This window comes from Amphiura filiformis, chromosome 3 (genome assembly GCF_039555335.1).
Source record: "Amphiura filiformis chromosome 3, Afil_fr2py, whole genome shotgun sequence".
NCBI classification, from domain to species: Eukaryota; Metazoa; Echinodermata; class Ophiuroidea; order Amphilepidida; family Amphiuridae; genus Amphiura; species Amphiura filiformis.
The window spans coordinates 47,764,613-47,789,746 of record NC_092630.1 but is presented as its reverse complement, the minus strand read 5'-3'; the positions used below and the strand labels follow the sequence as shown (position 1 = coordinate 47,789,746).

General features: G+C 35.5%; 1 protein-coding gene across 2 annotated transcripts in view; it reads left to right on the top strand.

Moving 5' to 3' along the window:
• LOC140148636 (metal transporter CNNM2-like) overlaps positions 1–24,470 on the top strand; it is a 34,279-nt gene extending 9,809 nt beyond the window's left edge. The window contains exons 4-6 of one of the 2 annotated variants that reach the window (XM_072170661.1): positions 8–268; positions 17,431–17,451; positions 19,600–24,470. In XM_072170661.1, the coding sequence (XP_072026762.1) occupies positions 8–268; positions 17,431–17,451; positions 19,600–19,973 (656 nt within the window). In that variant the 3' untranslated portion in view covers positions 19,974–24,470. The remainder of the gene's footprint in view (positions 1–7; positions 269–17,430; positions 17,452–19,599) is intronic. The other variant, XM_072170662.1, reaches the window with a different exon arrangement.
• The last annotated feature ends 664 nt before the right edge of the window (positions 24,471–25,134 follow it).

The window sequence follows — 25,134 nt, the reverse complement described above, 5'->3', positions numbered from 1 at the left end:
TCACAAGGTGTGGAAGCTTTCAAGACGGAATTCATCTCGGAAAATATCTTGCATCGTCTCCTGGAGCAGGACATCATCATAGATGTCCGACTTGAGGACAAAAACAAACCTGTCTACATATTCCAGCGAGGTCATCCAGCTGACTATTTTGTTCTCATCCTGCAAGGTCGCGTTGAGGTTGCCATCGGCAATGAGAATCTTATCTTTGAGCAAGGACCGTTTGGATTCTTTGGACAGAATGCCATCTTACCACCTGGTGTGAAGGATCGTAAGTATCTAGAATTACAAAAAAGAATCAACCAATGCCGTTTGATAATTTTTACCATCTTAATGATGCTAGTGATTAGTTGAGATCACATCTTTTTGCATTTTCTTTTGTCCAAACCAGTTCTGACCAATATCAATGCATCAGAAGAGATCGGAAATTACCGGTTATGAAATCAATGAAAATGTACATTATGTTGTGACCAAGAATTTCCTGAAAAGGGCCTTGTCCCAATCAACATTCTGTACTGTTACATGCTAGACTTAAATACGTTTTGACCCTTCGTGCCTTAAACAGATGTAGTTTGAGTGTCGTGCATGTGCAGGGAAGAGACTGCTTCCTAATACGACTTTTGCATAATGCTGGAATTGCCAATTTAGTTGTGGGTGAATCATTGGAAATGGGAATTATGTAACATCAAAACTTGGCATTATTGACAAATGAGTGTAAAATATTCTTGAAAAGTTTTGTATGAATGAGGTAAAACATTTTAATGTTTAAAAATGTCTTAAATCTGACCAGCTTGTGAAATAGAATTAGTCCATCATGATTGTATTTCAAAAAGTCATAGACTAGTAATACTTGTATCAGACATAAGAATTTTCCTTTTTAAAAGGAATTCCTTTTTTGTTGCCCAAATTTCCGATTTTTATTTCTTTTCGCCTGCTTTGAGCATTTTTGCCATGAATTTACGCACTTTTTCCTTTTTTTCAGAATTTTCCTTTTTCTTTCATGGAAATGTACTCTCATGCCTGTTGTATACTGTTGAATTCTCTTGTCACTGAACATTCTGTATCAATTCGTAGATACCTTATAGATAGAACCTGTCTCTTTTATTGTTGCTATGATGGTACACATTTCTATTGTTCACCACTTCGTACCCTTAGTTCACGTTTCTATTATTAACCACTTCTTACCCTTAGTTTAGCTCCAATAGTGTTTCTCCTCACATGCTCACAATAAATAGGGCTGCTACAAATACGCAATTGTGTTCATTGCGGCACAAATCACATAAATTCTGGATTTTTGGCTCCAAATGTTTGTTTTTTTGACATAATTTGGGGAAATCTAAAAAAATGAAATACATTTTTGTTGCAATTTTATTTTTTTGCAGATTTAGGGAGTCCCTTGACCTACATTTGTAGAGCCAATTGATGGGTTGATTAAAAAAAAAATTGAAAAAAAATCACCAAAAAATTACATTGTGGTTAGAGGTTCCCCTCCCAAATTAAATTCCTCATGCCCACATGGGTTTCGAGATGAAATCATAGATTTTAGTCCTAGTTTTTAGTTGTAAAGCATGTAATTAAAAAAACCCAACTCTATCGCATTAAAACAATTCGTCACAGAAACAAGTTTATATCTTCCTCATGAGGGATTATACAATGTACATGATCTAAAGTCTGCACAAAAAGTAACTCGGCTGTTATAAATACGCCTATAGATTCAGAACTAATAATTGTTTTCACAATATTTCAACATAGAGAGAAGGATGATTTATTTAACACGCATTTTGATACCCCATTCGTCAAATGTTGTTCAATATTAACAACACAGTATAGCTTCTACAGAAAAATACCCGAATTTAAAAGTTGCAGTTTACAGCGATCAATGGTTATAATGCCAGCACTGCAAACACGTAATCCATACAATACAAAAAATCAATAAATAACTGCAACTTCTAAATTGGTGTATTTTTCTTTCAAAACACTGCTGTATTGTCAATATTGAACAAAATTGGACAAATGGGGTATCAAAATGCGTGAAAATAAATCATCCTTCTTTTTATGTTAAAATATTGTGAAAACAATTATTAGTTCTGAATCTATAGGCGTATTTATAACAGCTGAGTTACTTTTTGTGCAGACTTTATGTACTACTTATTCATTGTAAAAATGTATATGGTCGAATCCAACGAAAAGTGTACACGGCATGTTCAGGGCCATAACTTAAAAGTATTAATCAATTGGCATTTGTATTGTGTTTATTCGCCTTGATCATACGCTTCGCGCCATATATAATAAGACCCCCTTCTGTGAAAAACTTAGACACAGAGACCCCAAAACATGCTATTTTTACCCATTTTTTCAAAATATTTCTTAAAGTATTTTTAAAAACATCTAAATCAGTTATGAAAAGAAGTCATTGGATTGAATCTAAATTGATTTTCTGAAAGGTGTGTATTCAAAGATTGCCTGTTCAATTTTTCACATATTTGTACATAATTATGAATTTTTTGTGATAATTTTTTGAGTGGTATTTTTTTTTACATTACCTACGAATACAATTTTTCATAGCACTAGATAAAAAAAAAAAAAATGGAAATCACTAATAAATTCGTAATTGATACAAGCTTTGATATGTCCAATACTGAAATGCATTGCATTCGGACATCTTTATTATTGTGTTTAGCTGCCAGAAATTCTAAATGGCACAAAGGTAGGTTTGGTAAAAATATGCATTACCTCCGAATACATGTTAAAAGCTGTGTCATTTCCACAAAGTGAGAGAATAGTAAACAATAGTTAAGCAATAGGTGCAGGGTAATACACTCTTTATTTCTACCAAGTTTCAATAGCCTGCGTTTAAATATTTCTGAGATGTCAACAATAAAAGCAAGTATTAAGTAGTAGGCCTGGCATTTTCGGGTAATTTTGTACCCGGGTACCGCCGCAATTTTCAGGCGGGTAACCGGCACCAAATTGCAAAAAAAAAAAAAAAAAAAAAAAAAAAAAATAATTAAATCGAAAAATGTAAATAACCTAGAAACTAAAAAAAATAAATTTGGAATAATTTTTAAAAAAAAAAAAAAAAAAAAAAAAAATCAAGATATTTTGTTATTTTTTATATGAAAATTGATAATTTGTATTCATGTCATAGTCTATTAATGATTTCAAAATGTATTGAATTTGAATGCATTTTGAAATCATTAATAGACTATGACATGAATACAAATTATCAATTTTCATATAAAAAATAACAAAATATCTTGAAATTTTTTTTACAATCTAAATTTCTAATTTGCGAGTGTTCTGTTTTTGGTCAGTTCTTCTTTCTTTCTTTCTTTCTTTCTTTCTTTCTTCTGTCAAACTTTTAACGAGCCATTGTAGCCATATGCTTTAGGCCAATGTAACCATATTTGGTCACAAGGACCATTGGGTAGGGGCACAAATGTTACATGACCAACTCGAGGTCAAAGGTCATCCAAAGGTCATTATGGCCAAAATGTGATTTTCACTAAAAATGCTTCTTCTTCCACAAATTACATAATACAATGACGTCACTTGCATACCTGCATCGCCTTTAGCCAGTGTCTAAAAGTTGTACAAAGAATTGGGGTCAAAGGTCATTAAGGGGGTAAAATCTTACAATTGCATTATCTCGACATCCATAAGGGATATGGGGCTCAAACTCGTTAACAACAAATATCATGACCAGGGGAACATTTTACAGGGGTCAGGTCAAAGGTCAGCAGAGGTCATATTTTAGAAATGCATTTTCTGTACATCTGTAAGGAGTGCAGGACTCACACTCTGTGACAACAAACTTGATGACCAGGGAATATATTGGAACACTTTGCAGGGGTCAGGTTAAAGGTTATCTGGGGTCAAATCTTATAATTTCTTTTTTCTGGACATCTGTAAGGGGTATGGGGCTCAAACTCAGTGATAACAGATCTCATGACCAGGGGAACATTTTGCAGGGGTCAGGTCAAAGGTCATGCAGAGGTCAAATTTTAGAAATGCATTTTTGGACATCTGCAATGGGTACGAGGCTCAATTTTGATGACAACAAACCTCGTGACCTGTTAAACATTAAGGTTAAAGGTCAGATCAAAAGGTCATTAAAGGGTTACATGCCTGGCGATTGTCTGCGCTCTGTGAGCGCAAATTATCTCTAGTTTTTTTTTTTTTTTTAGGTCAACCATGAATGATCCTAGCATTTAGGTCTAGGTCCAGGGACACTACAAAACCGAAAAAATAAAAACTTAAAAAAATGTAATCTCGGGCGGTACCCGTTTACCCGACCGAAAATGCCAGCCTTAATTCGTAGGTAAATTTCGGTAACCGAATGTTACCTACGAATACAATTGACATCATGACAATATTGTGAAACACCGCCATTCATGCCAATGCCCATATTGGTACATAACGAAGGCCTGTGTGTTTGCTATCAAATCATATGTCAATGAAAGTTGCGAATTCACATACATGCCCACCATGCAAAAGTGAATACGGCTTAATTGTTGAAAATATGTACTGAAATAGACGACGGTCTGCTCATTTGAAAGAAAAATCAGATTCAAAGAAGATTAGAAGGGATAAATACTTGGATTTGTCAACTGTCCAAATTGATTTATTCGAAGGTTTTTTTTGATGTTTTTGCTGATTTTAACTTTGAAATACCATGGAAAAAACGACTGTTCTCATTGTTTCATGATCTAGACATCACAGTGATGGACCCTGGTATAAAGCTAATTGTAGTTGCCCTCAAACGAAAGGCCACAAGACGTAACTGACTCCAAGATGGACTTCACAAGTCTGCAATAACGGTTTTAAGCGATTTGTGTGCAATTAACAAATTAAAGTCACTTTAGTGCCTTTGTTTCTTACATCAATCCTCTTTCAACCGCTGTGAACCGACATTATTAATACATGATAGGGTCTAAAGTATCAATAAGCGTACATAAAGAAAATAATGCATTCAAAGTGCTTTATAAAATGAAGTTTTGATTGCGATATCCAGCAAAAGTCTAATTCTTACCTACAAATACTGAAATGTTACTTACGAATACAGCATAATACATGACATGTGTAATGAAGTGTCACTACCAATGGAAATTAATTGTCAAAAACTTTAAGCGGTTCCCCAGGACACTATTATTACCCATATACGGATTCATTCAACAATTATTTATTATGTAAAATTGCTGATTAACTACTTGTATATCAAAATGAAGTGGTCAAAATCTTGCTAAAAGCATCAAAAATTTTTTGATCTAAGGTAATAGCATTTATTCATTTGGACGTACCATCTGAAAGAGATCTAAAAACTACCATTTTATTAATTCATTACCATAATAGCAAAATTTAAACCTCTAAACTCAATATAGATATTGTTAAATCGCTCATGTTACCTACGAATACCGGGTTTCTTCACCTTTTCATTGTATAAAGCGTTAGGTGTATGCGTATAATTCCTAATATTCTTGAAAGCATATATCCTACTCGTTCTTATACAATGTGTAAATTGATTCATACTCATTTGATAAATAAAATACAGAAACTGACCTAAACTTCATTTTCAAAAATAAACTAGCATAAATTGACTAAGATCATATTGATCGCATTATAAAAAATAAAACAAATATTTTCTGGCTGAGCTAGCATTTTCCTGACACCCTGTGGTCTACATTACACGAAAAAAAGCGTTAATGGGAATATTCCATTTGTTTTAGGTTGATTAGTATTGCGATAGTGAAAGCATCCTAGTGGTATTCGTAGGTAACATTGGGTTTTGATATCACATTTACTATCACACGTCCTGGATTTATTTTTCAAGATTAGTAATGGCACTTTTGGTTCCTACATGTATAAGGCCAATATGTCATCAATCAATGGGCAAAAGGAAAAAATTGTGGAGACATTTTTATTTCGGACTTTTATTTTTGGCCCGTGGACACTTTTGGTTGGATTCGACCATATATGTATACATGTACATGTCCATTGACTAGATATGGTTATCTTGAATTGGAGACAGACCCTTACATTTGTAGTAAGAATGACATCATTCATAGAAGCAGGCTATAAAAATGATCATAATATAATGGTATTTATTAGGCCAAGTAAAATAAATAACATGTAGGGCCTATATCGTACCTGTCCTCACCAATTTTTATTTTTTTTATTTACTCCCTTAACTTTGTTTATAAAATTGTTGTAATGAGAAGACATGTCATGACGTCCTTTTTATCATTTAATTTAAAAGACTTTTTTCAAGCTAGGGTAGGGCTTTGGGTAAATAACAAAAATATTAGAGGCCTCCCTGTTTTCATAATGTGTTGACAAAGCCTTTGTAATTGCAATTTTACACAGAAATGAATAGTAAATTTATAACAAATAATAAGGGCATCCCTCACCAAATTTTGAGAAAGTCCGGATGATATACATGTCATTTATTTTACTTGGCTTTGTAGTGGAGTCATATTGTTACAGTGGAGTGGAGGCATGTAGTAGTTTTACTTCAACAGTTATAACAAGGTTTACTAACACAATTGCAACATTGTTGTTTAAATTGATATCTTGTCAAGAACTTCAGGTCAAGTCTTTCACTCTGCAGTTTTAATTCTCAGCCTAGCGGAAAGTACAGCTTAGTGATGTCACTTGTCATCTACATGTAGCTGAATTAATATCACAGTGCTTGTGACTTGTGTAAATGAAATTAAAAAATCAAACAAACAATAGTCTTTAAAAGAAGAAGATGCTATGTCACCTTACAGCTCAAGGCTCAGTTAATCACCATTTACAAAATGTATTCTAATTTCTGTGAGTATTTTACTCTCTAAAGTCCTTTACTACCCTTAACTTGGTACATGGCATTGGAAATTGGGAACTGCCGTATGGTGCCTCTAGACCTTATATAATTTAAGTAATTAAATCATTTGCATTTGAATGTAGCAAATGTAATAAATTAATTTAATTACTGTACGTGATATTGGTTTCTTTACCATCAAATTAATCAATGAAATATGAAATTAGCTCCAGGTAAAAATTGACAGCTAAAAGCTGAATTATAAATGCTTTAAAATTTAGTTGAGCACTGTACATAGATAGTGAAGGTCTGTGTTGAGTAATGAGTAATATATCATTTCTTGTCAATAAAGATAGTGAAGCTCCTTCGCTATTTAAGATATGTGTAAATTCCAAACAAAAGTACATGTAGGCACAGGTTGCAAAACACCTGCACAAGTCATCAATCTGTTCCAGGGTATGGTTTTTGTTGACATACATACATCATTGCACTAGTCAGAGATGATTCTGTTTACAATTATATAATCTAATATTACCACAGACATCATTCTAAACGATGGGCACCTCTTGGCTGGCCAAGCAAGCTGTAGGAATGGCGGCTATATGCAAATTGTGAAATTGATGTTTACATCCACGACATCATTTTTTTGTGAAAATTATTTGTTCTGAAAATGATGAACATTTGCACTTTTCCTCCCATTACTGTTATATTGTTTGTTTGTTTAAACGGTCGCTCCGTGTGGAGACACGCTTGGGTCCTGATGGGACCAGGCTCAAACAAAATGCTCAAGCCAGGCTAAAAAGCCTATAAGCATGCTGGCCTGTATGGAAAGAGAAGTGAGAAACAGACTTGAAGACAAAGAACAAGGAAAAGAAGGCCACTCCCAACAATCAAGTTAACAATTTTAATGTCAGCCTTTGGGTCAAGAGAAAGGAAGTGCTTAATCCAATCTCAACTGCCACTGACATATAGCTGTACTATGTAGTGTTAGTCCAATATGTTTAGGAAAATGTTTTACCTTTAAGGACCCCATGTTGATATTCGCTAAATAGGCTGTTCGCTAATAGAGTGACAATTCTTATCGCCATTTCACCATTCTTATTTTCACAGATGACCTGACCTTTTAAGGTCATCTAGTAGACTTTCTTACCAGTTAATAATAATAATAATATTTATTTCAATTGCCATAAATTACAAACATGAAAAAACATTAAAAGCAATTTAAATGACAATCCAGGAAAGAAGAAATAGACTAAACAGTTGTTTATAAATTCTTGCCACAAGTCGCGATAATTTTGTTGTTGGTGAGGTTTTTGATTTTATTTGATCCTGTGGTTTAGCGGTGTATGTAGGCCTATGTAAATAAGCTCAAAATCACAAAACAACAAAAAAACAGGTGAAAATCGCAACAACAAAAAAACAGGTGAAAGAGCTGAAATTTTGCAAAACGCAAACATTTACACACACCGAAATTTCCATGTTTACAATAGTCCACATCATCATGCTCCCTGAGTTAACTCTCATAATTGTACATTTTTTGTAACTCTTCGCTCAAATTTTGAACAAAATTCTTATGTTGAAATTTTAGATCAGAAACCTCTATTTTGCCTAAAAATCAAGTGCCCCCAAATCATACTATATAAGGATGCTAAAATCATGCAATGCCACTTGAATTGTGTAGTGATTTTTTTAAAGAAATAGGAATGGGAGAGCAAATGACTATGAAAGTGAAATTTAAATTATGTGAAGAAATAAGGAAATAAATAAGCAAAGGAAATGATAAATGGATAAATATAGTGAATAATGATAATAAAATGAAGCAAATAAATAAAATTAAAATCAGATTTTATAATATTACATATTTGTTGTATAACATGTACAAAATATATAAACAAAATAATTGTATACAAGAGATATACAATATGTTTACTTAGCAAACTTCTGGATTTACTGAGCTACACAGAGAGCAGCAGAATTCATGTACAGTAGGATAAATCAATATACATGTACATTCTTATCATCCCAATTATCAATTTCTGATTACTAGGAATAATTATTTCAACCATTAATATAGCTAACATATGTTAGATACCATGTAGCTCTGTCATACCCTGGAGTATTAAAATGAAGTGCCTCATACTCATAGTTATGATTATTATCTTGGAAATTGGAATATGTGTAGTAGTAAGTTTCACATCATTGAATGTTGTGGGATGTTTCAAGCCTGTTGGAGCATTTGAAGCAACGCTCTACGTACCAGCCTGATATTATTAGTCAATTTACATGAAGATGATGCAGTCCCGGGATGCAGCGGTACTCTGATACAGTTGTATTTATATAACTATCCAAGGATGCATCTTGACATTTATTGTGAAGAATGCAGCAAGTGTGTTTGTACTAAAATTACCCATAAGATTAGCCGTGTTCAGACGGGCTTAGAGTTAAGTTTGTGTCAGGCTAACACTAAGCTACCTCAGAGGTAGCTTAGTGTTTGCACCCTTCTGAACAAGTATCATGTTAACTAATACGAAGCTTAACAAAAAAAATTACCACCGAAAAATCTTTATGGTAGAACACTAACACGAAGCAATCCATGCAGCTAATATAGAGTGCTTAAAGAGTTAACAGCTCTGAGGAGGGGTCGTGTGGACAAGTATTAGTGTTAAATGATGACCTCACACTATCTCTGTGTGTAAATAACACAGAGGTAAGCTCTCGTCTGAACAGGCCTATAAACAAAGGTGATGTGCTATAGGAATGTAACATTTATACAGTTGCTTTATTAGAAGGTAGACATTGATTTTTTTTTATAGACAACATATAATGAAGTAACACACAATGGTGACAAAGTATAAGGCCCCAGCATGAATTCATGTGCAATTGATTTCGCAGTTGCTTGCCAGTAGTATACAATTATAATTAAGAGGCCTCCAATTAAAAAATAAGTACAATTACATTTTCTAGCATTAATTGGTATCAATTACCATCAGTGACTGCATGACAATTTTCTTGATGTCTGATGATTAAATCATGATTGTATGATGACTTGACTAAATTTTGCAAAGTAAAGTTTACAGAGATTTATTTATTGTGCTGTTCTGCTACACTGGCCTTACTAGTAGAGGGCCTTTTGACTTTCGGGTGGAGCGGTTAGTGGTTTACACGGTTCTAGGATCATGACGGATATAGTGTGTTTAAAAGGCATGACATGACATGACATAACTTAGCATAACATAACATAACACATAACATAACATAACATAACATAACATAACATAACATAACATAACATGAATGGTAATCTTCTTATAACTCTAAAACAACTGAGCTTAGGCCATATCAAACATTTGTGCTCGATAAATTCATTAAATGAGTACTCGCGACTTTAGCTTTTGCCATCAGGGCCGATGGCTTGATCACAAGTGACTTGGTCCACTGCTGCGAAATGGTTTGTTGATATTTCCCATAAGTGATAATGTCTTTGTTTTGAGCAGTGGATCGAGAGAAACTATACCTTTATCACGGTTGATTGCTTTGGTCCCCTTTTTACAAATGTAGATTGCTTCCCTGATTGTCCTGCTGAATGCATTTGAGTCCATATCGAGGATTTTTGCCCCTTCCCATTCTATGGTGTGATTTTCTTGAGCTAGATTTTGAGCTACTGCTGAAAACAAAAATATCACTTCCGGGAAATATCAACAAGCCTTTTGGCGGAAAAAGCAGTGGACCAAGTCACTTGTGATCAAGTCATCAGCCCCGATGGCGAAAACTAAAGTCGGGAGTATTCATTTTTATTGTCAAGCAAAAATGTTTGAATTATAAAACTATGCATCATGATGGGAACCAAGGGAGAACAGTGCCAGTGCATTGATTGGTCACCCCAGGTTAAATAAGAAATAAATAAATAAATAAATAAATAAATGATGTATTATTGTTAAAGAATGAATGCCTTTCAAGCAAGTTTCATGTAAGGTTGTCTTCATATTTCGCTACTTTCAACTGTTGTTTAGCATTGAAGAATAGAAAATTGAAGGTTGAAAATGACTTGTGTGTATACTGTACACTTCTACCACAGTTGCAAAGCGTTAAACAGTACATGCGTTTAATGTTCCCATCCCTGCTTACGATCAATCTTACGATTTGATTTTCCACACATAAACCTTTAATCAAGCAAAAGATTGATCACAAGTTCTTTGTGAACCAGTCCCCAGGTGGATCCCCAGGTCACATTTCCTTCCTTTTCTGGAAAGGGCTACCTATTTATATGTATAAGATAGTACATTACTGCATTAAAATGCTCATCATACATGTACAGATGAATACATGCACTCTAAATGACCAGTGCAAAATATGTGGTATTTCACGTGGACAAGAGTTTTGATTACATTCATAATTATTTGGGGAAACTTTGCTGCAGGATGAGGATATATATGCAAAAGGAACAGGATTTCCTCTGTTTCTTCCTCATGCAAATCAAATTAAACACTGGTATACAAAGTAGGTATCCTTTCATTGTTAGAGACTTTCATGATACTCAAGTGATTACCAAAAATAAATCAAACAAACAAACAAACTAAAAGAACCACCCAACAATAAAAAACAAAACATAATATTTTGAAACTTTTTTTCTCTCATGATTTTTAATCTAGGGTAGTTTGAATTTATTTCGGTGAATAAATAGAGACTTTGTATCGTGCCCTGAAACTATTAGAATTTAGAAACACTAACAATGAAAAGTGTAGATGTTAATCAGGGTTTTACAGGGTTCCATAAAACATAAACAACTTCCCACAGTGCATTTCTTCAATTTCAATAATCTGCACTGATCTGCTACCCAGTGTAACATGGGTCGATAGTGACAAAAAGTACCAACAGAGCACATCCAGAGCTTACAAATTATGTTTATTTCATGACTATCAACGGTAATTGACCCATGTTCAGGGACAGGCGATTTGCACGGAACTTTCTTTCCGCGCAATTCCGCGCAATTTAGGGATACATGATTTGTACTAAAAAAAAGTTCTGCGCAATTCCCCGCAATTTGCTATTTTTTTCCGCGCAAATCGCCTGTCCCTGCCCATGTTTAACCAGTCTATTCTCAACATGAACACATGTACAAAGAAATATGAGTATCATATGATGTATCATGTTGCAAAAGATTCTGGGAAGGGTAAGATATTTTCTTTGAAACAACTCAAAACAAAATACACTAAAGGGCTCTCTTGCTTATGCTCTATTACATGTACATGTACTACTGATTCTTTAGTTCAGAGACTCACAAATTAATGGTGCATGATGGATCTTGAAGTAGCACATGACCTGTGTAAAATCCCCAGAGTCAGTGCCCCCCCCATGCTCCAGGCCTTTGCCCCCTTATAGCAGGCTGGACCTCAAAATCATATGATCATTGCTGTTTATGGATAGTGGCGCATCAGTTTCACATTTTTGTTATGTGTGTTCACAAAATGAAATTGAGAATGCTTGCTTTAACTGTTAAAAATAACTAGCACAATGAAATGCAAATAACAACATGATTATGCGCCCGAGGTAATACACCAGGCCAATAAATTGAATTGTAAGGTGTGTGAGCGGCATTGGACTCTCAATTACTTGAGCTTCTTTGATAACCTAATCCAGCGGCAGGCAAGTCGCACTTTTCATCAAAAGTTTCCCTGCTGCTTACTTGACAGAACGGTGGAGAAGTGGGAAGAAAGAGGGTTCACTCCAACCAACACACACACCCTACATGTTTTCACCGACAACTGTGGACCCGTATTGTGTGTGTGGTTGTTAACAGTGAAACCGTGGACCCACACACACAGACATATCATTAAATCCAAACATGGACTTCTGTGATATTTCACCGCTAACCATGGACCTGGTATTACACCTGCGATAGAGGACCCTACCCCATATGCAAAGTTATGCTGTCTTACAACCATGGAGTTGTCTTACAACCGTGGACGTCCACATTTCGCAGTGTGTGGTTTTCACTACATAAGTGTGGACTCAAAAGTCTGTGTTTGTAGGTCAAACAAATGCACCCCTACACACATGTCCTGCCACCCCCTGTAAGCACTGTGTGTCAACTGGGGACAATTATTGGCCAAAAAACATGCAGTTAAGGTTTTTTGCTTAATCTGCAGCAGATTTTTTTCACACAATTCCAAGTTTTATCGTCTAATCGGGAACTTCTACATACCATACCCTAAAAGGTCCTTGGTTGTATAAATTCCCCTAATGGCATATTTTAAAATTGGTGGGAAGTGGGTTACGCTTTGAAAGATTGACAACTGGGGATGACCTGGTTGTCTTGAAGTCCCCATTTAATACAATAATGCAAACAAGTTGTTTTGTTGAAATGTTTGGTAAGCTGAGAAGTTGTAAAAAGATGTGATGGGAAATATATTTCTAGTTGTCGCTTTATGAAGCAGGGAAAAATCATTAAACTCGATCGCCATTGAACACACTTTCTTCCTTAATGGCAGTTCACCTGCAAAAATTATACTGTATCAATTTTTGTGTGTATATTACCTGGGAATTCTCACTTTTCTTTTCATTATTCTTAATAATTGATGATGACAATTCAGGTGTTTTTATCTCTTTCCTCCCTGTTGAAAAGACACAATATAGATGAATAAGATGATGATGATCGATGCACTACCTTGAATTGAAAATGACAGGTCACATGGTTCAGAATTTTTTATTACTTGCATTATGAGCAATGGTTAATTAAAAAGAAACTATCAACTATTGATTAAATTAAAGAAAAAAGCGTTTTGTGAAGTTGCCATGGTTTCTGCTATCAGAATGATAAAAGAAGGGACATAAGGTGAAGGCTATTGGGAACAGTTGATGCGGTATATGCTCACTGGCAAAACTAACACATGTTGAGAACAGTTTAGTATAAATAAAATGCATGTTATTGCACAGAATATTATAGTAAATTACACAAATTTAAATCTAATTGTAACAAGTACGTAGAAGTAATTAATTGTACAGGTGAGTCATGAGTGATGTTTAGTTTTTAATAAGCTAAAAGTGAGTGTTTCTGTCAGTTAATAATCCAGATTTAATAATTACAAATTCTATCTGTGGAAAGCAAAGTTTGTGTGGAACACATTTCAATTATATGACCATTTTCACATCAAAGATGGGTCAGCTGAAAAGGTTTTGGTACAAAGTCATTCCAGATTTAGCTTTTTATTTGCCCTTTCATTTGAAGAAGAAAAACCAGCATGTGTGAACCATTTATGCAACTCTAGAATTGTATTTCTTCAGAAGTGATCACAGCTGGCACATTTGAAATATACATACATGTAATGTTTCTTAACTGCGGTTTATATGTGTAAGTCTTCTCACCAAGCTTTTAATATGTTTATACTTGTGGGAAATACAAATATACTGTATATGCGAAAAATGGTGTTATCGTCAAGACTTAAAGAGGAAACCCGCCAGAGTTGTTCTTCTGGGGTGAACCAAACCTGCATGGTTATCAAATTAGTGACAAGGTAATCTCTGAATTTGACAGGTGCTAATTGATGTTTTAATGTTATTGCATCAATTACCACCTGTCAAATCCAGAGATATTCTTTTCACTGATTAATTTGATAACCAGGCAGGTTTGGTTCACCCCAGAAGAACTCCTCTTTTAAAAATAAAATACCTAAACTGCTGTTGGACATACATGTATTCACATTGATCTGTACCTTTGTGCCTTTGATACCAAGAAAAAAGGGTAAACAAAATCAAAACAAACAAACAAACAATCAATTCCTAAAGCATTTCCCATTTGATATCAGATGTCATATTTCATAAGTGATAGGCTACTGATAGCATTGTCAAGATTTAAGGCACAACATATACATACATGTACAATGTATATCTACACTGCTGTATGACATATTCTTGTTTCTGTGACTTTTTGGTATAAATTTACCTCAAACAGCAAAAAACACCATGCAAAATAAACAAAAGAAAAATTAGCATTTCAGAGGAGTTTTCCATCTATTTTTATACTGTGCAGCAACATAGTGCAATTTCTAAGGCCCGCTTGAATTGTGTATACTGCAAATACGAAGGTATGGTACCTCTTTAAGGGAAGACTATTTAAGTGGTAGTTGGAGGAGCCCAGGGTTTATCTGATTGATTTGGCGGAACTATTTGTACTACAGAGCAGTAGTATGCAGGAAATTCAGTGACTGTATGCATGGAAGTGTCATTCCTTGATTTCGGCGAGTGCCCAGGGGGTGCTCACCTATGAAAGCACAGCACTATCTTTGTATTTGCCAAATGGCTGGGATGATAGGGGTTTGTGTATAATTTGTACTAAGGGAACAATCCAAAAGATCAATGATGGTCTATATAAATGAAATTAGTTTCATCACAGATGGGGAGGGATATAGTCAGCTATAAAATGAAACAAGTTACGTTTATAAAATGTCATCAATCTTTGAGGTTGTTCCTTATTAGAATAGGAAGCATATTTGACTAAAGGCAGCACATAGAAGATTGACAGAATTAATAATCTGTGTACATATTGTGTAGTATCATTCAAGTTGTGGATCAATTTCTGGACAGATCACGCTAGTTAGACATTAATATGTGACTTTCAATGTGAAGCCAATGCAATCAACAAATGTATAAGTGGTTATTTCCGCGTATGTGCAGATATTTTCGCAATTTTCAACACAAAAGACTTCTGTGCATGTTGATATTTTCACGAAATTTGTGCCTTAACCAATGTTATTATATGGCCAGTGGCGTAGCTGCAGGGGGGGGGCAATTGCCTATTTGGGCCCCGCCTCCTAGTGCAAGGAAAAAAGAGGAAAAAGGAGGGAGAGAGAGGAAAAAAGAGAGGGGAGAGAGGGAGAGGAGGGGAAAAAGAGATGGGGAATCCATACAATATGCAATACCATACGATTATTATCAATAAGCCTGGCAAAAATTGTCTATTTGGGCCCCTGCCCCCCCCCCCCCCAAGTGCAGGGAAAATTGGTAGATTTGGCCCCCCCATACAGGCTTGCCCCGGAAAAAATCCCAGCTACGCCACTGCATATGGCGGATAATATGCTTAAATAAAGCCGTCGTGAAAATTACAGAAGTAAATATACAGTCATTAGTGTAGTAGAGGCACCAAGTTGATAATTGATAGGAAGTGGTTATGTATGATTATATGGTAGGCTAGCATCAAGAAGTAAGTATCACTCAGGAAAACCTTGGAAAGGCAAAACTATAGCTTTATTAAATAAAGATTGAATAGATATAAGGACTGAATCAATGTACTTATATTACCAGTATTTAATTTTAATCAATTTTTGGAGTAGTTTCAGTTGAGACTATATACCTGAATCCAAGGTTGGAGGTATTCAAGTTTGGTTTGGGTAGGGGTGTGCTGCTGAGGAAGAGGACCCATCCATATATGAAGAGCTTTTTTTGCAAAACCCCTTACATCCACTTGCCCGATTTTGAGAACACATCAAAAAATCATTAAAAAAAATCACTGAAATATAGGGCTTTTCAACAAAAGCAGTTTTTGGCGGGATGCTTGGGTACAGGGTTCGATTTAGAAAATAAAATTTACATGCACAACTCTGGTTTTTTCCTCAAAATGGGCTGAATAACACAAAATTTTGCATGCACAGGCAAAATTCTACATGCACAGAGCCAAAGTTACATGCATTTGTGCATGTAAAACCCCTCTAAATCGAACCCTGCTTGGGTAGGATGAGCATCCCGCCCAAAACTGCTTTTGTTGAAAACCCCCTTATATCAGTGATTCTTTTGACGATTTTTGATGTGTTCTCAAAATTGGGCAAGTGGATAGGGTTTTGCAACAAAGCCCTTCATATACCAAAATTGGCCTACATGTAGAAAATGGGGTTGTTGATATACCAAAAGGCAGACAATGCTACATGTACCTATGTTTGTGGCACGTCCCTGTATGGTCATTTGTACTGAACCCCCAGAATTAGTTCCATGTTTCAGTTTGCAAAATAATATTACTGCAGCTTTTGATATATATACCGGTATATGTATTGTATTGGTTTCTGAAGTGTTTACCTTTCTCTCAGAATTTTTACTTTGGTTTAAAATAAAATTATATGAAGAAGGATTATACATAGGGAATTATCAGAGCTACATTCCTTTACCTTAGTTTATGGGATATTCTAACTATATCGCATTTTATTGGTAATTTTATGTATAAGTATATGTCCTTTTGAAAGAGACATGAAAAGGGGTACACCCCGTCAGTCCGAAACCCCGCCAGTCTGAATCACCGCTAGTCTGAATTTTAAGCTTACCTAACGCTAACCCTAACCCTAAACCTAACCCTAAACCTATCCCTATCCCGAACCCTAAACCTAACCCTAACAATACACTAAAAATTCGGACTAGCTGTGGTTCGGACTGAAGGTGTTTCGGACTGACGGGGAGACCCCATGAAAAGTACTGTTAGCTAATTCATGTTCCTATTGTCTACTGGTGAATATCAATATTAATTATCCAGATAGATTTCTTCTATTGCCACTATTAATAATCGTATTATCTAAAATTGAATAGATATCTGTGAACATGACTTTGATTCTGTCAATATTTTTGTTGTGTTCTTTCTTCTCTTTTATACTTTTTAGCCACAGCTGGGGATGTTGGAGGTATAGCAAAAAATATGTTTAAAAAACATTTAACTGTCAGTAAATCATATGAATGTTAAAAAACCATTTAAACCATTTTAATTGGACATTTAAACCATTTAAATGTCTAAAACGACAACCATTTAAAAATGGTTGTGGTTTTGTGTAATTTCATTAATTCAGTCAAGACACTATGGGCCAGTTTCTCGAAGCATGGCTAGTGATCAGGCTTTCTAAGCCTTGTTAGTCCTATATACCAGTGCTTACAATTTCACATTGCATATCACCTAGAAAGATAAATCAATAAACTGGATCATATTGGTAGGGCTAGCCTGCTGGCTTAGGAAGCCTAACCACCAGCCAAGCTTCGAGAAATCGGACATATGTGTTCCCCGGATATGTTCATCCATTCATGACCCATATATCCATCTGTACATGTACTTAACCAAACCGGGGGTATGTTTCACTAAACCTGTTATAACTTATAATGTAAGTCTCAAAATCCATGATAAGTTCGATGTATCATAACATTTATTTCACTATAAGGTGATTATGATCAGTACACATCGTAAGTAATAGGGATTTATTATGGAATACATTGTTATGTTATGATGAGTAATGAGGAATCAATAAATTCGTAACTTACAGCAATAATGTGTGATTTGCATAAAGAGTAGATTCCTATTTAAATGCTAGTTTTCACTGATCACATTATCACCTTTTAATTTTGAGCCAAACAAATGAGGTAAAACGAAGAAAATTGTGATTTCATTCCAGCGCCTACAATGCATCTATTAGCTCGTCAATCGTATTACATGTAATACTGCACGGAGCATCACGCTCGACGTGTGTACACATAAGCTGACATCCACGGTACATGTTAGCAACATGTTGATTGGTGAACCCTGAATAAAACTGGGAATACCCAGTTTTATTCAGGGTTCACCGATAGAATGCGATCAAAAACGTAAATTTTACTGTTATTAAAGCACTTCAGGCTTAGTCTTTTACGAGGTATTTTAGTACACCACTGGGCATTATGATTATGCAAAAAGTAGAAATCCGAGTAAAATTGAGGGCGTCGCTGTGAAGCAAATCACGCATTATGGCTTTAACTTTAGGATGGGTTAAAAGTTTAGTGAAATGCACCCCTGAACCTGTTCACCCATTCTCACTACTACTCACTCTGACATCTAATCGCTTGATTCATCAATCACCCCCTCACTCAGTCACTCATTGTCTAATGCATTTTACAGCAACCCTTTGTTTTCCCCCATTTCTTCACTTCTACCTCAATCATGCTGTAAAATGCTTGCTTTGTATGAATATAATTGTGGGACAAATTCTCGTAACAATATCCTAATAAGTTACTGTATATCTTAGAAGGCCTGTATCAACCTCATTGTACTGTGTGGCTGATTTTCCATTAACCATAAGGCTGTGATCATGTCTACCTAGAGATGCGGTTAGACTGACCATGGAGGTAGGTCAATTCCAGGTGGTACAGGACACTCATTAGTCATTACATGGAGTACGAGGTTGGCCAAAGTACAGGCTGAAAGCCCATTCAAAATAGACTCTTATCCGTAGAGGCCGTCAGCGTGACGTCATATGCCGCCATCTTGTGGGTACACGCTGCGATGGTCATTCGATCTGCATGCGTGAACAACAAAATCGCCGCATCAACGCGTGATAACAGCTGCGTGGCAAGCTGCGCCCTGCGCGTAGCGTCCAATGCATGAACACGCAGATCATTTGTACCCACAAGATGGCGAAAGGCTGACAGCCTCTATTACAAATTAAAAACAACATATTTAGGTTCATTGTCAAACTCCCAACAGTTTTAGAAGAACATAATTTAATTTAGACAAGACCCAACACATTTGGAATTGTTTTGAAGATTTCATGATTCGTGTTAATCCGTTGGCGACATCAAACATGCGATATTGCATCTGTCCCCGTGGTAAGTCCATGTAAAGATATACATTATAGTTCCACAAAAAAGCAACACAGTACGGAGGGGGGCGGGTGGATACACACTGCACAGTAAGCCTGCCCTCAAAGATATATAATCTTCGGACATTGTTACGAGAATTTTGTCCCAGGTTTTCAACATTGGGATTGCCTTTGAATGTCTAATCGTATTGTTCTTTGTATCTCATTCTATAGGATCAAACTCTACTGCAAATTCTGAGAGTAAAGCTAGTCTACAGAGCATCGGAAGCTTCAGCAGCGGTCACGGTCCGCATCCTCAATTCATTCCTGACTTCACCGTACGCATCCTGACCGATGTGCAGTACATGCGAGTGTCACGGTTCCAGTACAAGGCAGCCCGGACAGCCACGTTGGTGGATAGTGAGAACAAAGCCAACAGTCCGTCACAGACAAAGGACGTGTTCAGCATGGAATGGAAGAAAGCTACCAATACAGAAGCTAACGCCAAAGGAAGTATACTAGGTATAGACAAAGATGAGTCCGGTAGTATAGCGGATATCATGCAGGTACAAGTTGGTAATGAGACTGTACCGGAGACCACTTGCTGACAGAAGGTACAATAGTCAAGGGCACAGTTCACAGATATACATGTGTGAATCATTTGAATGGTGGTGGTGGGGGGGGGGGGGAGTATTAGAAAAATGTGTTCCCAGGATGTGCAGTGAGTAATAATGAGGCATGTAAGTGAATGAACTATGTCTTGAAGTATGAAATAGAAGCAGCTGTATGAATGTACTTTGTGAAATATGTAAGGTTATCTCTGGCAAAAATGCGGCTCAGGAATATTGGAATAGTCTAATGTGAGAAAGCAGAAACACAAAATGTGTATGAAAAAGGGTTCCGAATCTGAAATGAAATTCAATAATCACAGCTTCCATTAGCTGCTGAAATAGTAACATTTTGTTTGTGATGAAACATCTGGTATTGTAAGAAATTATTGATCTATTTTTGCATCACTTCTTCATATAAATTAGTTTTGAAAAGTTGTAATCATCTAACGTGAGTGGATCATCACTTTTAATTTAGGCTGAACAGTTTAAAGAGGAAGCCCAGCCGTAGCAGTTCTTTTGGGGTGAACCAAACCTGCCTGGTTATCAAATTAATCAGTGACAAGGTTATCTCTGAATAATTTGACAGGTAGTAATTGATGCAATAACATTAAACATCAATTAGCACCTGTCATATTCAGAGATAACCTTGTCACTGATTAATTTGATAACCAGGCAGGTTTGGATTACCCCGGAAGAACTGCTCTGGCGGGGTTCCCTCTTTAACAGTGTAAACACCTTTGAGGCCACACTAAGCAAGGAAAGTAACATCACATTTATGTGCACATTTAATTCACAATGATGCAGAAATAATCTAAAATTTGTACCAGTAAAAATTGGGCACCAAAGTGAAAAAAGAGTGTGTCCTTGGTGTAAGATATCCATGAGTTGGACTAGTGTACAGACTTCATTGAGGAATGAAGCGACTTATGGAATAAAAGTCTACAGTTTTACACAAAGGATAAATGGTACCCAAACTTCTGGTCTAAAAGTCTCAAAGAACCAGAGAATATGTAGTAGTGTTTGAAGTTATCAAATTGGGTGTTTTGACATGAAAAGACGGGTTGCTGAGTGGATGCATTCCATACTATACACAGTAATGTACACATTCTATGGAAGTGGGAATTTCATAAATTAATGCTGAGAAAAAAAGATGTACACATTTATCATCATGGTATAACATGAATTACATCACATTGTAACTTGTCTAGTTTATAATGTTCATTATGATAAGTCATAACACATTACTTGTATCATAACAATATATTAATTAGTAAATGTCAGATGGGTATAATATGCAAATATCTCTTTGGTTTTTGCAACATGTATGTGACATGATCGCATCTAGTTGTACTATTGAGTTATAATATAATGTAAAGTAACTTCCACAACTAATGTCTCCAGGAAGAACATATTTGACAACTTATATCTGATTTCAATTTTGGGGTGACACTTGGATCAAATTAAAGGTTGGTCTAAATTGGCCAAAAAGAGCAATATGCTATGTCATAGCAGTGGTTTATTATAAATTGGTACAGATAGTCATTGATAAGTCCTTATTCCCCGTATTCAACACACTGAAATACATGTAATGTACATGTAGCCTGTCAAACAGGGGCACAGTTCACTGGTGGATGTACACTATGTAATACCGTACAACTTTTGATGGTTACCTGTAAACTTTGTTTCAAATCTGAAATCTATTGCTAAAGGAGCAAGAGCCTACTGAGAATAGCACAGTAAAATACCATCAGTTTGCTTGAATGTGAGCTGTACCCTCTGATATAGGCCTAGTCATTATGACTCATAAGCTCTATAAAAGTTTGTATTGGTGAATTTTGTGTCTTTGGGTTGTATATTTAACTTTATAATACATACAAGTCATGTGATATGCTGATAATGCAAGGGTTCTCAACATTATTTGTTCAAGGGCCACAAAGGGGCCAAATAAATTTCAAAAGTACATGCCAGAGGGCCAAATACACCATAATTTCTTATGGTTTTCTTTATATTTCCGAGTTGATCAAGGGCCAAATATGTTTAGCCCATGTGCCACCTGTTGAGAACCCCTGTTATAATGCATAATGTGAAGACATTTGTAATCTTACAGTTCCATAAGTATACATGATTCGTGTACAGCGACTAACATCATCATATTAAGATACTTGTAGTTAACTATTACATAACCGATGTTGTGACTAGTGATCCATGTGGTAACCTACTCCACAACACAACTCTATCATCCCTTAAGGGTCAGGGACTTGCTGTATTATATCTTAAGGACCAGTGACCCTTCCTCTATCATCCCTGAAGGACCAGTCACTCTTCCCCTATCACCCCTTAAGGGTTAGAGACCCTTGCTCTATTACTCCGTAATGGCTAGGGACCATTGTTCCATCACCCCGTAAGGGTAAGTGCTATATCACCCTTTAAGGGGCAGTGTATAGTTGGATGTTTTGTAAGCAGTGATATAGCTGCATCATTTTTTCTGACAATATCTCAAAGAACAAACCTGAACAAATCATTTGAATGGAATTGGCAATGGAGACTGGAAAATGCTTTAATTTGTTGAGGTGCGAAAATGCATGCAAAAAGGTCAGAACTGTTTAATGACACTTAAACAAGCAACCAAGGTGGTAGTCAATGCAGTTATTGGTAGTAGTCAATACATAATGACTACTCAGTTGATGGTGAGAGAATTATTTACACCACTGCAGGATTTACATGTATCATGTTTCTTCAATATGGGTATCTAAATTTCATCAGGGATGTAAACTCCAGATATCTGATAACAAAACGATCACATCTATCAGAATTTATATCTAATTTCAAATTTCAGTAAGTTTTGATTTTGGTACAAAACATGCATTCTCTCTTAGAAGTTGTGATTCATTGTTTTCTTAAGTTATAGCCAACTAGGTTTGCTATGTTGATAATGAGGCTCACTATGTAGAATCTGAAATAAGGTTTGCTATGTGGCATCTAACCCTAATCTACATCCTTACCCTTGCCCTAGCCCTAACCATAGCCCTGACACTAAACATAGCCCTAACCCTAAACCTAGCCCTTATCCTAACCCTAACCCTAAACCTAGCCCTAACCATAGCTACCTTTATATCACATTCGACATACCTATTTTATTTTCGACATAGTGAGCTGTATTTTAGACATAGCGAACCTTCGACATGGCAAACTTTAAACATTATAGGCGGACACCATTTTCAGAAACACTAGTAAAATAATTTATCCTTTGAGCTGATGTAAACTTAGTACAGGTAAATGCTTGTTATAAATATCAGAGGTTGAATGATGTGATGACTTAAATCTAAATGATATTGTACATACGGTTTTGATGCACAGTTTTGTATACAAATTGTAACAGGCAACTGAGATGAATCCTTGATCGCATGAATTATCAAAGTTTTTTGCAAAGCTTTTGATTTAAGTAACTGTATTTAAGTAAAAAGGAAAGAATGGTGTAGAATTGTAATCAAATTTATTTTGCTCCAACTTGCAGTGGGAAAAACAAAGTTAGATGTTAATTCAATATAAACCAGATCTACCGTATTTGTTCCAATAAGCGCCCATATAATACCCCAATAAGCGCCCACCCAGGGTATTTTCAATTTGCTAAAGGGTACCAGCTAAAGGGTACCCTTTACTGATAGATGTTGATACAGTTAAATAACTTGAGTAATGAGTATTTGAAGTCCTGTGTAAACTTGCAATACATTTACTGCATCAGAAAAGCTACTACGCCTCGGGACCCTATTGTAACATAGGTAAATTTATCTCTAATAAACGGCCCTGGCGAAAAAATTAGGTATACCAGGTAAAAAATAAGCGCCCACCCAAAATGACTTTGTAAAGCGCCCTGGGCGCTTATCAGGGTGCTTAATGGAATGAATACGGTACTTGAATTTCATTCTGCAGAGTTGGGCAAAATACAGTTTGAAGTGTGAAAAAGGTATTTTTTTGTCTTGAAATAAAATTTATTAACAATTTTGAAGCTTGAAATGTGGCCTTGTATAATGATGTGGATTGCATGAGATATAATAGATTAACAACCCATTTTGTCAATCATTAATGGGGGAAAAGGAAAAAAAACAAAGATCAAAACTATTTTGTACTAACTTGGTAAGGCTGTCCGGGAAGGCAGTACATAAAGTTGAATGTATGTGTATGTTATTGAATGCGGTTGTTTGATATGAAACCGAATTTGTGACATTTCTACCAAAGATTAGCAATAAATCCTGTGAATTACATTAACATAATTTTATATCAGTGTACTTTATTATAATCTTAAAACGTAAATTATACAAATTCTTAATCTCGCTCTCTCATAATTTGTACATATGGCAATGAAAAAACTTAATCTGTTTTTCAGGTGGACCAACCTTTCAAGTAGGGTCGGTTGGTCAGGCGTTTTTTTTCCTTATGCTTTTTTGCAAATGACCATAAAATTCATGGGAATCTACCAAATTTGCAAATTAAAAATCTTTAAAAAAACCCAAAAAAACCCAACAACCCAAAAGCTAGATCGGTTAAGCATTTAGAAACATGGTTGGGGTTTTTCATTGCCGAAGGATGACTTGTGGGTTTTGTGTTCATAAACAATTTTCAGTCTTTAGTATAGTAGTTAATTAGTGTTAATGAATCACTCTTGCTGCAAATAGAACGATCATAATCTGGATTTGATGTACCCTAATTGATTTTTTTTCAATCATAAGTATGTAAACATGCTCATTTGAAGGAACAAAGTCCAAATAGCTGTGTACAATACATTGATATAATTATATTCATGTTATTGTATTGAATGTATGTGTGTACGACAAGCAGTCATAATAATATTTACAAATGGAAAGGAAAATAAATGAATTTGAAAACTAATGTTTGTAATTTGCAGGTGGAATTCAAAATAAACAAATAGTATCACTCCATAACTACTGTAACATTGGAAATTTTTGCGCTACATCATTTATTTTCGCACTTTTTGCATTCCAAGGAGTAACTGCAAAAATAACAATGCACAAATATATTCCTTTGTGCTTAGGTCAATTTGAAAACGAGTGAAACATTTCACATTTAGCCAAGTGTGAAATATTTCTTGCGCAAAATTGCCACTTTTACGGTATATTGAGAATTTTGATGCATGATTTTA